The 13,667-nt window shown below is 40.4% G+C and overlaps 1 protein-coding gene across 6 annotated transcripts in view; it reads left to right on the top strand.

Annotated features, from left to right (window-relative positions):
• Positions 1 to 12,818: 12,818 nt before the first annotated feature.
• si:dkey-253i9.4 (rap guanine nucleotide exchange factor 2) overlaps positions 12,819 to 13,667 on the top strand; it is a 58,464-nt gene continuing 57,615 nt past the window's right edge. For 5 of the 6 annotated variants that reach the window (XM_036582955.1, XM_036582952.1, XM_036582954.1 and 2 more), the window contains exon 1: positions 13,502 to 13,570. In XM_036582955.1, the coding sequence (XP_036438848.1) occupies positions 13,502 to 13,570 (69 nt within the window). Of the gene's footprint in view, positions 13,571 to 13,667 lie in introns of all 6 variants that reach the window. The other variant, XM_036582953.1, reaches the window with a different exon arrangement.

Here is a 13,667-nt window from a genome sequence, read left to right as displayed (position 1 = left end):
ACCGGTACCTACGAGACTGAATAGTCTCGAGTGTGTGTGTCATAGAGAGAGAAACAAAAAAAAGAGAATCACAGTGGAGGTCAATCTTCATTCGTTGCTGTAATTAAATAAATCACTTGCTTAGAATATTACAAACCAGCCATAACACTTCATCTTCTTCAGAGGCCATGCTTAGTTACTAACATATGGGCAGACAGAAAAAGACAAAGAGCAAGAAACTGAATGCACACAAGTGCACACACACAGACAACTCAGTCTGTGTGTGTGTGTGTTTAGGGAGATGGAAGTGTTTTCTGCTGAGAGTTAACTGAGAATGTGAATGTCAATTACGGGTTGAATACAGTTCATGCATAATGTATCACCACACAAACCCACCCATCTACACTAACCTCCACACACACAAGTTTGTACTGCTGGCTTTGTGGAGTCTTTCTAAGTGGCATGGCTCTGACAACTGGGAGGGCTCTTTCACTCTTCAGCAGCACCACTGCTGCTTTTTTTTTGCCTGTGGTCATCCACAACCAAACTAATGAAATGATTGTTTTAAAGCAGTGTGTAAATTTCGCCTAGCGACAGCCACCTGATTGGTCAAGGGTGTTTTCTCTGTGCTGCTGATTGGCTTCAAGCACTGAGAGTTAGGACTCTAAAAGGAATCTAAACTGGCTGTTGTAAATATGATTTATAAACTGGCATTCATTTTTGTGACCCTCCAGACAGTTTCACAGACAGCAATCAAACAAAAACTGAAGTACTTACTGGAAAAATAGTTATATATTTTAATATGGCAGCTTCTTCTTTGTTGCTTGTGGTAAAACACTGCTGGAGCCAAACCTATGCCCAACACTTTGTTACACAGTTTCTTGTTTTCCATGGGGACATTTGGTCCCCACAAAGGATTAAACACACACACACACACACACACACGCACGCACACACACACACACACACAATGTTTGTGCATGTGTCCTCACAGGATCAGACAACAGTGATATTACAACTGCAAACTGCATTAGGAAAGCTGTCAATCATCAGAAGAGAGAAAACACACAGAATTACTTGTGAAGTCTTACATTTACTTAAATGGTATCAACAAAACAAACGTAACACTTAAACACTTGATCTTAAATTACACTGAGGGGGAAAGGAAGGGCTTTTCTGAACTCCTGGCATTTAGAGTTTTTTAAGAAAATAATAACATAAATGCAGGCAGAAGAAGGAAGTAAAACTAAAGGGACCTCACTGAAGTCAGTACAGTCACATTACAATACTGGCGAGGACATTTGCTCCTCCAGGCAGTCCAACCTGTAAATGGTTCTTTTCCATTACGTCTCACCCCTGTTATTACTGCCTGGTCACCGCAGCCTGGTGTGGCCATTTCTTAATCGTTTGGCTGGCATCCCTTTACTAATCCGCTAGAGCTGCTGCTATCTAACTTACATTCACTCCAAAATACTGTGTGTTTTTGTATTTGTATTGTAATTGTTCATTTGCACTATACGTTCAAGTATGATATAAAGCTATGCTCACTTGCACAGTTGAATTTGTGCTTTCTTCTACATATATGTGTACTATATAGCATTTTTATTTGTACTTTATCATGTTTATTTGTATTGTATGTTCAGTTGTACTATATTGTATGTTCATTTGCGCTTTATTTTCATTTTTGTCATATTGTATGTTAATTTGCACTTTAAGTCTACGTTCATTTGCAGCTTAGGCATATGTGTCCCCAAAAACATTACAGTTTCTTGTTTTTCATGAATATGGGGGCATTTGATCCCCATAAAGACTTAAATATGCACATGCACACATACACATTTATTTCCATGAATACCTGGACCTTTGATCCTTATATGGTCATTGGTGATTTGTACAATATTGTATGTTTATTTGCACTCTAACCTATTTTAATTTGCATCCTATTATTTGTCCATTTGTTCTTCATTGTACGTTTATTTGTATTATATAGTATATTTGTGTGCACTGATACCTTCACTCCACCACCACATTAAATACAGTGCCACCTTCAATCTCCTGCTACCTTAAATGCCACTTTTTACAGTGTACCTTAAAACCACTGCTCCCATAATGCCACTGATACCTTAAATCCAATGCTCCTTAAATTTGTTGCTTCAATGTACTGCCACCGTAAGTTTACTGAAATCTTAAAATCACTGCCACTCAAAATTCAGTGCTACCTTAAAACTACTGCCACCTTAAATTCACTTCCACTTTAAATTTCCTGCCACCTTAAATTCAGTGCTACCTTAAATCTACTGCCACCTCAAATTCACTTCCACTTTAAATTTCCTGCCACCTTAAATTCAGAGCTACCTCAAATCTACTGCCGCCTTACATGTACTGAAAACTTAAAATCACTGCCACCTTAAATTCAGTGCTACCTTAAATCTACTGCCGCCTTGTACTTACTGAAAACTTAAAATCACTGCCTCCTTAAATTCAGAGCTACCTTAAATCTACTGCCACCTTAAATTCACTTTAACTTTAAATTTCCTGCCACCTTAAATTCAGTGCTACCTTAAATCTACTGCCACCTTAAATTCATTGTTTGTGCTGTTACTGCTGTGCATTAGGCTGTATGAGTCTGTGTGAGTGTCTGTGTGAGAGATGTGCATTGTGACATCACTTGTGGCAGTTAGACTTGAATGTCCCAAACATTCCGGCCATTCATTCGCTATGGGAAAAAAATATTCCCTATGGGCGATCGTTTTACGAAAACTGTACATCAGATCGCATAGAAATGCACACTATTGAGTATGTGACCTACAATCCTGCGAAGTTTTGTGGTTCTGGCTCGAAACTGTGGGACAAGAAACATTTTATTTTTTGTGTAGAATAATAATAAGAAGAAGATTATGGAGAACAGTAAGTTGGCTTTTCAAGCCAAAGTAATTACATTGTACAGTGAAACTTGAATAAAAGAACGTAAAGAACTGGAACTTGACCCCTAGATAGTATACCAATAAAAATAGTTGCGCTCATACATACACAGAGCTGTTGGAGGAGGTAACAGGCTCTATAGAGGAGGAATTTAAAGTACCAGCATTTGGAGCACGCTTGTTGCCAGGGGAACGGAACACCTGCACACCTGGCTGCAGCAACACTCTGCACGTGTGTGTGAGAGCTGTGTTTCTCTTGTTTATCTTCTTTTTCTCATCTCTTGCACTTGCTTTCTCATTTGTTTCTTGCACCGTTCTGTCTCTCAGACTCAAACGCTTGCTTTATTCACATCACAGCCTTTCTGAGCAACGTTATCTAAGCTGGTTTGTCCATTTTTAAATCTGTATGTGCGCATGTGTGAACACATACGCAGCTTAATAAATGCTGCAGTAACACTGCTGAGAGAAACTCAAATGGGAATTGTTTACGTCACAATTACCAGGATATACAACGTGACATGAACAACCCCGTGACAAAGCTGGTACACACACACACACACACACACACACACAGTAGACTCCAGTGTAACACAACCACCTATAATGTTGTTGGCTTTGTTTATTTATTTATTTATTTATTGCTGTTTTTCAGTACAAGCACTAATTGTTTTTTTATGAAATATGCATATTAACGTATGAGGACCAGCAAAAAGAGGACAAAAAGAGGTCTTTTTTCCCGCGTTTTTATATTTAAAATAACATTTGGTCCTCTCATGTATAGCAACACAAGTACACAGGTTGGTAGGTGTACACAAAGTGTTAAAATATTTATGTTTTCATTCATTCAGGGGACATTTAGTCCTCACAAAAAGCTAAATACATACGCTCATGGACAATCCACACAGATTCATATTCATACACTTCACTGTATTTGACTCCCACCTTGTGGTCATTTAGGTTATTGCAGGAAATTTCTAAACAGCATAAACAGTGTTGGGGTTTTTACTCAGAAACTGTAATCCATTACAAAGTCATATAGAACAGGAAAAGAGCACACAGTGTCGCTACTGATTAGCCTCTCCTTTGTCTTGGATTTTCATCCATCTAATGCCTGTGCCTGCCCATCCACGTTAACACAGCATCTTAAATACACGGCCCACATTACGACAACTTTCCATGTGTTTGCATGTGCTAAGTATGTATATTATACCTACATATTGTTGATCTTGGGACAAAGCGTTTTTCCCATTTTTGTCATTTTAATTTGAAAGTACAAATGTTTGTGGACACCTGACCACACCTGTATGACTTTATTAAACATACAATTCTAAAACCATGGGCATTAATATGAAGTCCCCGCTCCCTATCAGCTATAACAGCCCCCATTCTTCTGGAATAGCTTTCCACAAGATTTTGGAGTGTGTCTGTGGGAATTTGTTCCCATTATGTCAAAAGAGCATTTGTCAGGCACTGACATCAGGTGAGAAGGTCGGGCTCACAATTGACATACCAGTTCATCCCAAGCGTGTTCAGTGGGTTGAGGTCAGGGCTCTGTGTAGGCCACTGGAGGTCCTCCACACCAAACCCTGAAAAACAGCCCCAGACCATTATCCCTCCTCCACCAAACTACACTGTTGGCACTATGCATTCTGGTAGGTAGAGTTCTCCTGACATCGGCCAAACACATCCATCAGGCTGCCAGATAGTGATGATTCATCACTCCAACTGACACTTGGCATTTCATATAGTGATCTTGGGCTTGTTTGCAGCTGCTTGGCAATGGAAACGCACTTCATGAAGCTCTTAACGCTGATGCTGCTTACATTAGAACTCTGTAGTGAGTGATGCAGCAGAGGATAGGCGATTCTTACATGCTGCATGCTTCTGCAGTCAACGGCCCCGCTCTATGAGTTTGCATGGCCTACCAGCTTCATAGCTGAGCAGTTGTTGCTCCTAAACACTTCCATTTCACAATAAAAGCACTTACAGTTGACCGGGGCAGATATAGCAGAGCAGAAATTTCATGAACTGAGTTGCAGCAAATGAGGCATCCTATGACAGCAGGGACACAAGAAGGAGTTGCGAGGTGCTGAAATTTTAAGCAGCATGCATGTGACCTGAACAATGGCATCATGCAAAATTATTTCCCTTTTTTCCATTGGAATTCTTTTAATTTACATCAAACTGAATGTCATACTGCACTAAGATGAGGCGAGAGATGATGAATCAAACCACTTATCCACCTCCTCACTGTGCTCTCCAATTTTAGACAAACTTTATGCAAATGAAATAAGTGGTGACCAATCAGTTTGTTATGTTACACAGTAACCGATTATGTCACACCCACAGTCACATGGTTAGATTCAACACTGAATAGCACATCGAGCAGGAAGTATAACAGTTGATTAAATGTTGTTATTACATTAGATGAGTTTTTAAAAAGTATTTGGGGTTCAGAACTGGCCTCTATCTCTGCATATACTTCCTCTCTTTGAACTTCAACCTCTGTTTTAGTGACACACCCCCAGTGGCAAGCTGTTCTCGAGGAAATCGAGTCGACTCGCTGTAATGAAAATACACGTACTGCACACCTATTCTTCTCCAGTGTTTGTCTGTGGAGACTGCATGGCTACATACTTGATTTTACACACTTGTTAGCAGTGGATGTGGTTGAAACACTTGAACTGAATAATTAGGAAGGGTGTCTACATACTTGCCATCTAGTGTACCAGCAGCCCTTTTCATGGTGTGAATATTTCATAAAGAATTGACAAATAGGATGTTCAAATATGTATATGTGTATGTGTGCATACATATATATATATATATATATATATATATATATATATATGTACATATATATATACACATACTTTTGTCCCCAGACGATTATTGTGGGAATACATGAAGAACAAGTAGCAGGAAGTGCAAAAACACTTGGGAAGTCCGAACAACCAGAACAAAAGTCATGGTGAAGAGGTTATTTGGAGAAAGGCACCACAAATATTGACTGCAGCTGCACAACCGGTGTCGCGCCCAATCTCACGTACCTGTGCTGATCTTACTTCCCCATGTTTCCAGTCACTGTATTCGCAGTGTTATGGTGTTTTGGTATGAATCATGGGTAAATAGCATGGGTAGATATGTATGTGCCTGACTTTTTGTAAACTTAAATATATTCATAAACACAACAAAACTAGCACACAACCAAATTAAAACAGTGACACCTTTTACAGTTAACTATACTGGCTTGCATGATAATGAAAACGTGCTATCTTACTCTGGCTGAGGGTGCTTAGGAAGTGAAATCAGGATGAGGATGTGAGATTGGAAATCACACTGGCACTACAAGTTTATGAGTAGCTTTCTCCTAGGTACTGGGAGCCCAGAAAAGGGGCTAGTAAATCTCTGGAAACAGCATAGATGCATGTTTGATGGGAAGTCTGAAAATTAACAGGGCTGGAGTTTGTGTCCTACGGAGGATCTGCCATTTTGGCAGGGTTAATCAGTCTAGATTGGTTTTTAAGACTGAACTTTGGAGGTGTGGGAAAATATCCCTGCGGTATCTTTAAAAACCTGAAAGCAAGTCTCCTGAAAAGAACTGAAGCTGTAATAAAGGCAAGGAGTAGACACAAATTGTTATTAAAGCCTCTGCACAATTACCTGTTTAAAAATGTCTAGCACTGAAAAATAATTATCTTGTATTAAATGGTCATTTTGACTTTATTAAATTGAAATGAATGAACGGTGGTCTCTGACTTTTGCACAGTCCTGTATATTTTGGCTCCTTTTGTTGGATCCATTTCTAACTTCACATTTCAGATTTCGAATTTGTCAAATTTGTCAGTTTAAAATAATTTTTGATATGTTTTTTTAGTGGTTAACTCATATAACTAGCTGTTGAAATAACGCCAACATAAACTGGGAAACGGATGGATCATTTATAGTCAACAAGCACTATAAAATGTGTCAACAGACTCGATCTGTGGCTTGGCTTCAGCCAAGAAAGGTGGGTCCTCTGTAGCACTGTCTGTGAAGGCTCCTTATTTGTATTGCATAACGTGCAATGGAACAGTGTACCAAGGCTGGTTTGTCACATGATCAGAAATTTGACAGAGGAAACCACTGATGTGAGTAATAGTAAGCTGGCAAGCAAAACCTTCATTTCTTTCTAATTAAAAGCCATCCTGCAAGCTAAAACGGTTCATCTCACTGAAAGCAAGTGCATAGATCACTAAAGTTGGCATGAAGGCCATTTTATCAACTTAGCAGGCACACAGACCAACTCCAGGTCTAAGCAGAGTTTCTCTATAGCCAAGTTTACATGCAGCCTGATAATCCGTTAATAATCCTGGTAATAGCTCAATCACCTAAAATACGTCCATGTACACATCTCAATCAGAATAGACTAATCTGATTGAGGCCATTCTGACTACAGTTTCTATCTGATTGAACGTGGTGGGTTCCATTAAATAGAACAATAATAGCCATATAAACAATTGTATCCGATGACATTCCTAATCAGAAAAACTCTCGTTTCGTGGAAAACATTGTCATTCCGCACTTCACAGCAGTACGCAGCCGACGGCAGCATGAAGCCACACAAACGTTGGTATGTTGAACGAGAGCTTTAGCTATTTATTTATGGTGAAAATAGGCAGGAGAACACTTCTGAAATTTTTATTGTAAAATGCATGTGGAATTCAACAATGAGTTGTTTGGTGTCCACGGTTCCACTAAAAATCAATTTCCAGTTTATTCCACCACTTTGGTATTCTGTACATACTGTAACCTACTGAGGGCTTTGATAGGGAAGCCAGACAGGAGAACATTACAGTAGTTTAACTGTGGTGGCAGAATTTTCTGTCGCAACTCTATCGTGAACGCAGCATAACATAGTGCTGCTTGTCTCACTCTGACTGGATTTACGTGATCCTCATTGTGATGGCAACATCTACACTAAGTGGCATTCTATGCATGCGCGTAATTTTGGATCTGATTACTTATGGTGTGCGTGTAAACAGAGATTTTATATCAGATTGTTGAGTGTGCATACAAACACCTCAGTCTTAACTTATAATCAGAATTAATTCAATCAGATTGGCCAAAATATTTGCATTTAATCTGTAGCCTGTGACAAAAAGGAAAATCAATGCTATGGCGACCTGTAGTAAACAAAATGGTTCCAAACCTGATACATTTTGTCCTACATACATTCTTCCTCTGAATGTTACTGGATCCTCCTAATTACAAGGTCATTTCTGTCACAGACAAATCCAACTTAGACCTGGAGCTCCTAATAAGGACAAGAAGCCACCTACAGAATGCCAATAGTTCATCTGTCCTTGGCATGAATATTGATGGGATTTTGATCAAACCTTCTGCCTACAGAGTTATCTTTGACCCCACACTCTCCTTTGAGAGTACATGCATTTGTGACATCCTGGTTAAACTATTGTAATGTTCTCCTGTCTGGCCTCAGTAGGCTATAGTATATACAGAATGCCCTTGCTAGGGTCTTCATCTGTTTGATGAGGACTCAAGAGTTTTCACTGGTTACCTACCACATTCTGTGTTCAGTACATGCTTCCTCATATTACATATAAAGCTCTGCTCAGCTGGATCCTTTTTTCCCTGTTTTAACTTCTTCATTTTTATGTGTCCCATCCCATACCATACGATTGAGTAATTTAGGCCTTTGTCATGTTTCAAGGTTTAAATTGACCTGTATTGGTGGTTGATCATGTAGTGTAGTAGCCCCCGAATTACGGAATACTTTTCCCGGTCTGTTCAGGATGCCTTCTCTATATCTTCATTAAATCTGTTAAAGACATATGTTTTTACTATGCTGTCAATGTTCCTCCTGTACTTGAATGTAATGCCTGTAATGTCTTTTTTGTTATTAACTGTGTACCCCCTGTTTAATGTGTTCACGTTCTTTGATCGTAAAGTGTCCTTGTGCATGGGAAAGGTACTATATTAACAAAAATGATGATGTTCAGAAGTTTATTTCACATTCTGCATTCAATTTAGAACCCTCTTAAATGAGCAGTAAGCAATTTTCTTATGAAACCAATACGGCAATATTCTCAGAACTCTATAATGACTGGCATGGGTGATACGGGGTGTCAATCCTGCCTCTCTGCGGTGTTAAGAGGCAATTGTACTCTTCTCATTTGATAGTGAGATGATTGTCACGGTCTACAGCTGTGTTTTCAGTGTTACTCAGAAGGTATGAGACGCAGAGGTAAGTTACTGGTAACTATAAGTAATATAAGAAATGCCTGTTTTTGGACTCTGGGTAGTCAATAACTGACACCACTGTTATCATAATGAGTTGTGTGAGGTGGAGGAACCAAACCAGATGGTTATGGATGATGTGAGGATGGACTTGATGGTTGCTGAGTAGATCTGGATCATCAGGCTCTGCGGCAGGTTGAATTTCTTCAGCTGTTTTAGGAAGAACATTCGCTGCTGTTCTATCCTGGTTATAGAAAGTGTGTTCCTGGATTTAGTGGAGCCCAGGAATTAGAGTGACACCACAGCAGAAACCTCAGAGCCATTAATGTTAAAGGGGGGGTTAGGGAGGCAGGGTTGCACCTGACATCCACCACAATCTGTACAGTCTTTTGTGAGCTGCACCAGGTGACCAGCTGCTCGACTCTGTATAACTGTATAATTAACACACAACAGTTACCAAACACACAGATTAGTGTTATGTTTTTGTTTGGGATCAAGTCATTTCTGACTTTAACATAAATCATCCTTTATCTTGGCGATCACTTGCAGTTTAAGCTGTTGTTACTGAGAAAGTGGGACTCCTAACAACACAGCTTATAGCCTATTATTCACGCTTCCTGATGAGCACCAATCAAAAAACAGTGTAACTTTTTGGTCATGTTGACAATGCCTGACAACAAATAAAGTATTTGACCCATCAAAGATATATAAAATATCTCTTGCTAGTCAATAGAGTCCATATATGGAAACTATACAGAAAAAACAGTAACTTTTTAAATTTATTGTATCGCTGTGATGTCACAAAAACACATTTACATTTACTTATATCTGCTCATTCAGCCTACAGCAAGTTAGCTCTGCCCATTTAGTATGAAGTTACAGGGCGTGTTTCAGCTCAGACTGTGTTTTGAATGAAGTACAATACAGTACAACCAATCATAACAGAGATTGCTTACATAAAGTCAGATTAATAAAAACGGTTAATAGTAAGGGATAAAGAGAGTTTGGAAAATGGTCCTGTTGATATGAATCATGACTGTTTTTGTAACCTTAAAACCCCACAAATGTTACTAGTGGACCTCAGGGTCAAAATTAAATTATAAAAATAAAAATAATCTTACAATATTCTTGCAACAGTCATGTTTCTTGAGTTGCGCCACTTGGAAACCTTATTTAATTTACTAATTTAAAAGTGTGCATCCAGGGGGCCCCTAATTCTCTGTTTTGCCCCTGAGCCCCTGAATCACTAAATCCACCCCTGTAAGATTGGATATCTCTCACACCCAGCACAAACTCATGATACCACCAAGCATAATTTAAACTGCTTTCAGAGATTACACATCAGATGAACAGTAAGAACAATCACAGTGGCCCAAAAACATTTAAACCAGTTACATTTTAATCCAGTGCATTCACGACTCAACTTTATCATCATCTCTTCCATACAATGAGATTCAGAGCCAGTTGTTGGGTAGGACTGTCTCTTCATTCTATCACTATAATATGACTGAGAAACATAAGAATGTGCAGGCTGTTAGCAAAACCACAAAAGCAGCAATGTGACATACAATATAAATAGCCTAAACTCCACATCATGATGGTGCAAACTTCACTGAAACTGTGCATGAAATGACTCACTGTTGCGGATATCCTGTTCTTCAATGATCAGGGCCCGCAGGATGACCACAGAGCTGGTATTATTTGGGTGTGGATCGTTCTCAGCACTGCAGTAACACTGATGTGATGGTGGTGTCTTAGTGTGTCTTGTGCTGGTACGAGTGGATCAGACACAGCAGTTCTGCTGGAGTTGTTAAACCCCTCAGTGTCACTGCTGGACTGAGAACCAAAAACATCCAGCCAACAGCGTCCTGTGGGCAGTGTCTTGTGACCACTGATGAAGGACTAGGGGTGCACAACTCCGGTCCTGGAGGGCCGGTGTCCAGCACAGTTTGGAGGTTTCCCCCCTAAAAGACACCCAGTATATCTGGCAATTAACAGATAAGTGTAATCAGGTGTGTTGGAGCAGATAAATCACCAAACTGTGAACCAGAGTTGAGCACCCCTGGACTAGAGGATGACCAACTGGGCAGTATCAAATGAACGACTGTCTCTGACTTTACATCTACAAGGTTGTTGGTCAAGGTAACAGTGTCTAATAGAGTGGACAGTGAGTGGACACACTGTTTAAAAACTCCAGCAGCACTGCTGTGTCTGATCCACTCGTACCAGCACAACACAAACTAACACACTCTCACTGCAGTGCTGGGAATGACCTACCACCCAAATAATACCTGCTCTCTGGTGGTCCTGTAGGGGTCCTGACCACTGAAGAACAGGGTAAAAAGGGTTTAACAAAGTAAGCAGAGAAACAGATGGACTACAGTCTGTGATTGTAGAACTACAAAGTGCACCTATATGATAAAAGGAGCTGATAAAATGGACAATGAGTGTAGAAACAAGGAAGTGCTGTTAATGTTGTGGATGATCGGTGTATGTTAGCTCCGTTGATGGTGATGAGTCTCAGTGAGAGCTCACTTTATGCTCTACTTGTATAAATTGAATTTCATAAAACTTTCAGCATCATTTAGTAAATTTATCACGTTTGATATCAGCTAACTACACAAATGTGCTGTTTTCCAGCTGAAAACGTAGTTAGCTACAATGTGACTATGCTAGTGAGCTTAGCAAGGTGCAAACTATTAGCATTAGCATTTGTCTGCTTATCCTAAAGACCTCAGATTGACTTCCCTCTCACTGTAGATTACAAGCTACGTGTCACCTACTGTGGTTTTGCATTATCATTTCGGTTTAATGTAAACACGGACCCGTATGCAAGTGTATACCCTGCACACCCACAAGCTACACCACTGGTGTACTGACTTTCTGTGAGGTAGCTTTCAGAGGCATTAAAGGGGAACTCCAGTAATTTTTCAAAAGTTACACATAATTAAATGGTTACAGTGTAAACAAACTCATTCAGAGTGGTTTAGTGTGAATGCTCTGTTCTACAGAAACTTACAGAATCCGTGTGTTTCACAGTGGTGGTGATAGGAACCAGACATGTAAGAAGTTTAAAGCCTTTAAAGGTGCCTCACAAAAAGTATTACATGAAATGGTAATGAATACACGGCCTGATGTCAGACACGTTGTTTTTATCTGGTAGTTTTGTGATATAATCAGAATTACATACAAAAACAACTGTAGGTTCACTAGTGGTTTTGAATAGTGAATAAAACAGCTATATTCGTGTTGTAGACATTGGACATTGTAACCTCTGGCTCCTGTCACCACCACTGTAAAGAAATCTGAGTCTGACTTTGTTTACATCGCAGCCACTGAATTATACAGAAATTTTGAAAATTCGGTGGAATTCCCCTTTAATGCATGAAGGCTTCAGACGTCTGGTTCCTACCACCACCACTGTAAATAAGCTGTAAATTCTGATTTGTCAAGCTTGTCTAAAATGGCACATTTCACATTAGGACATTCTGAATTACTTCGTTTACATCTTAGCGATTTAATTGTACAGAAATGTGGGGAAACTCGGTTAAATTCCCCTTTAATCTGTTTCGTATGTGTAATTTCGACGATTGTCCACTAGAGGAGCAGCACAGCCTGCTTCTCCTGGTTAATTTCCACCCCCCCCCTCTTTCTCCTCATGAATCACGCCGCTGACACGGCCCCGACTCGCCCATTACCGAGAGGGCATCACCCCGCCCGGCCCGGCCAGTCATTGAGGAGGTTTTGAGGGAAACTTTTGGCGTTATTCTTGAGTAGGGAAGGCCAGCTGAACAGTCACTGACCTGCAGGGGAGTGACTAACCTGACCACACGCCGCGGAGCGAAGCAGCAGAGTTTATTGCTGGATTTTAAAGTACTTTTTCTGGAGAGTCGCGATTCCGACCACAAAACAATGCGGGGACACGGGACCTGGATGCTAAAGCGGTAGCCTAGAGCTACTGTCCGTTAGTGGAGCAGACAAGAAAGAAGAGAAGAGCAGTTTTTGAGTTTCTGTTTTTATTCTCCACTTTAAAGTTGTACTGTCGATGTTCGGCAAAGGCCAGGACCGCGTTATGAGCTGGGAAAAGTAGTCCCGGCGCTGCTGTACGGGGAAACGAGCTGCTGGATGCGGGGACGCCCCCATTGCCCTCAGGCTACGGGAACAACTCGAGCCCCCGGCTCCGAAACCGGCCTGGACGCACAATAAGCCTTTTCTCCCGTTTGAGGAACTGTGAGAGTTTTGTTTTTGAGCTTCACGGAGCCAGGCGAAAGCGATATCTTAGAGGAAATGCTCCGAGCCTGAAGGAAACCTTTCATTGTTCAGTGCAGCCTGGTAGTCGTGCATTTTTTCAAAGTAACAGAATGGCGTCTTATGTGGACAACAGCTTTCGTCAGGCGATTATGAAGAGCCCGGCCGAGAGGACGCAACAGGTAATATCAGTTACATTCCCTGCTTTGTGTTCAGACCGTGATAAATTCATCTGCAGTCGTCGAGAAGGAGTTTCCACACCGTAGCTAGTTGTAGCAT

Source organism: Colossoma macropomum, unplaced genomic scaffold (assembly GCF_904425465.1).
Source record: "Colossoma macropomum unplaced genomic scaffold, Colossoma_macropomum, whole genome shotgun sequence".
Taxonomy (NCBI): Eukaryota; Metazoa; Chordata; class Actinopteri; order Characiformes; family Serrasalmidae; genus Colossoma; species Colossoma macropomum.
This window is presented reverse-complemented; position numbering and strand designations above follow the sequence as displayed.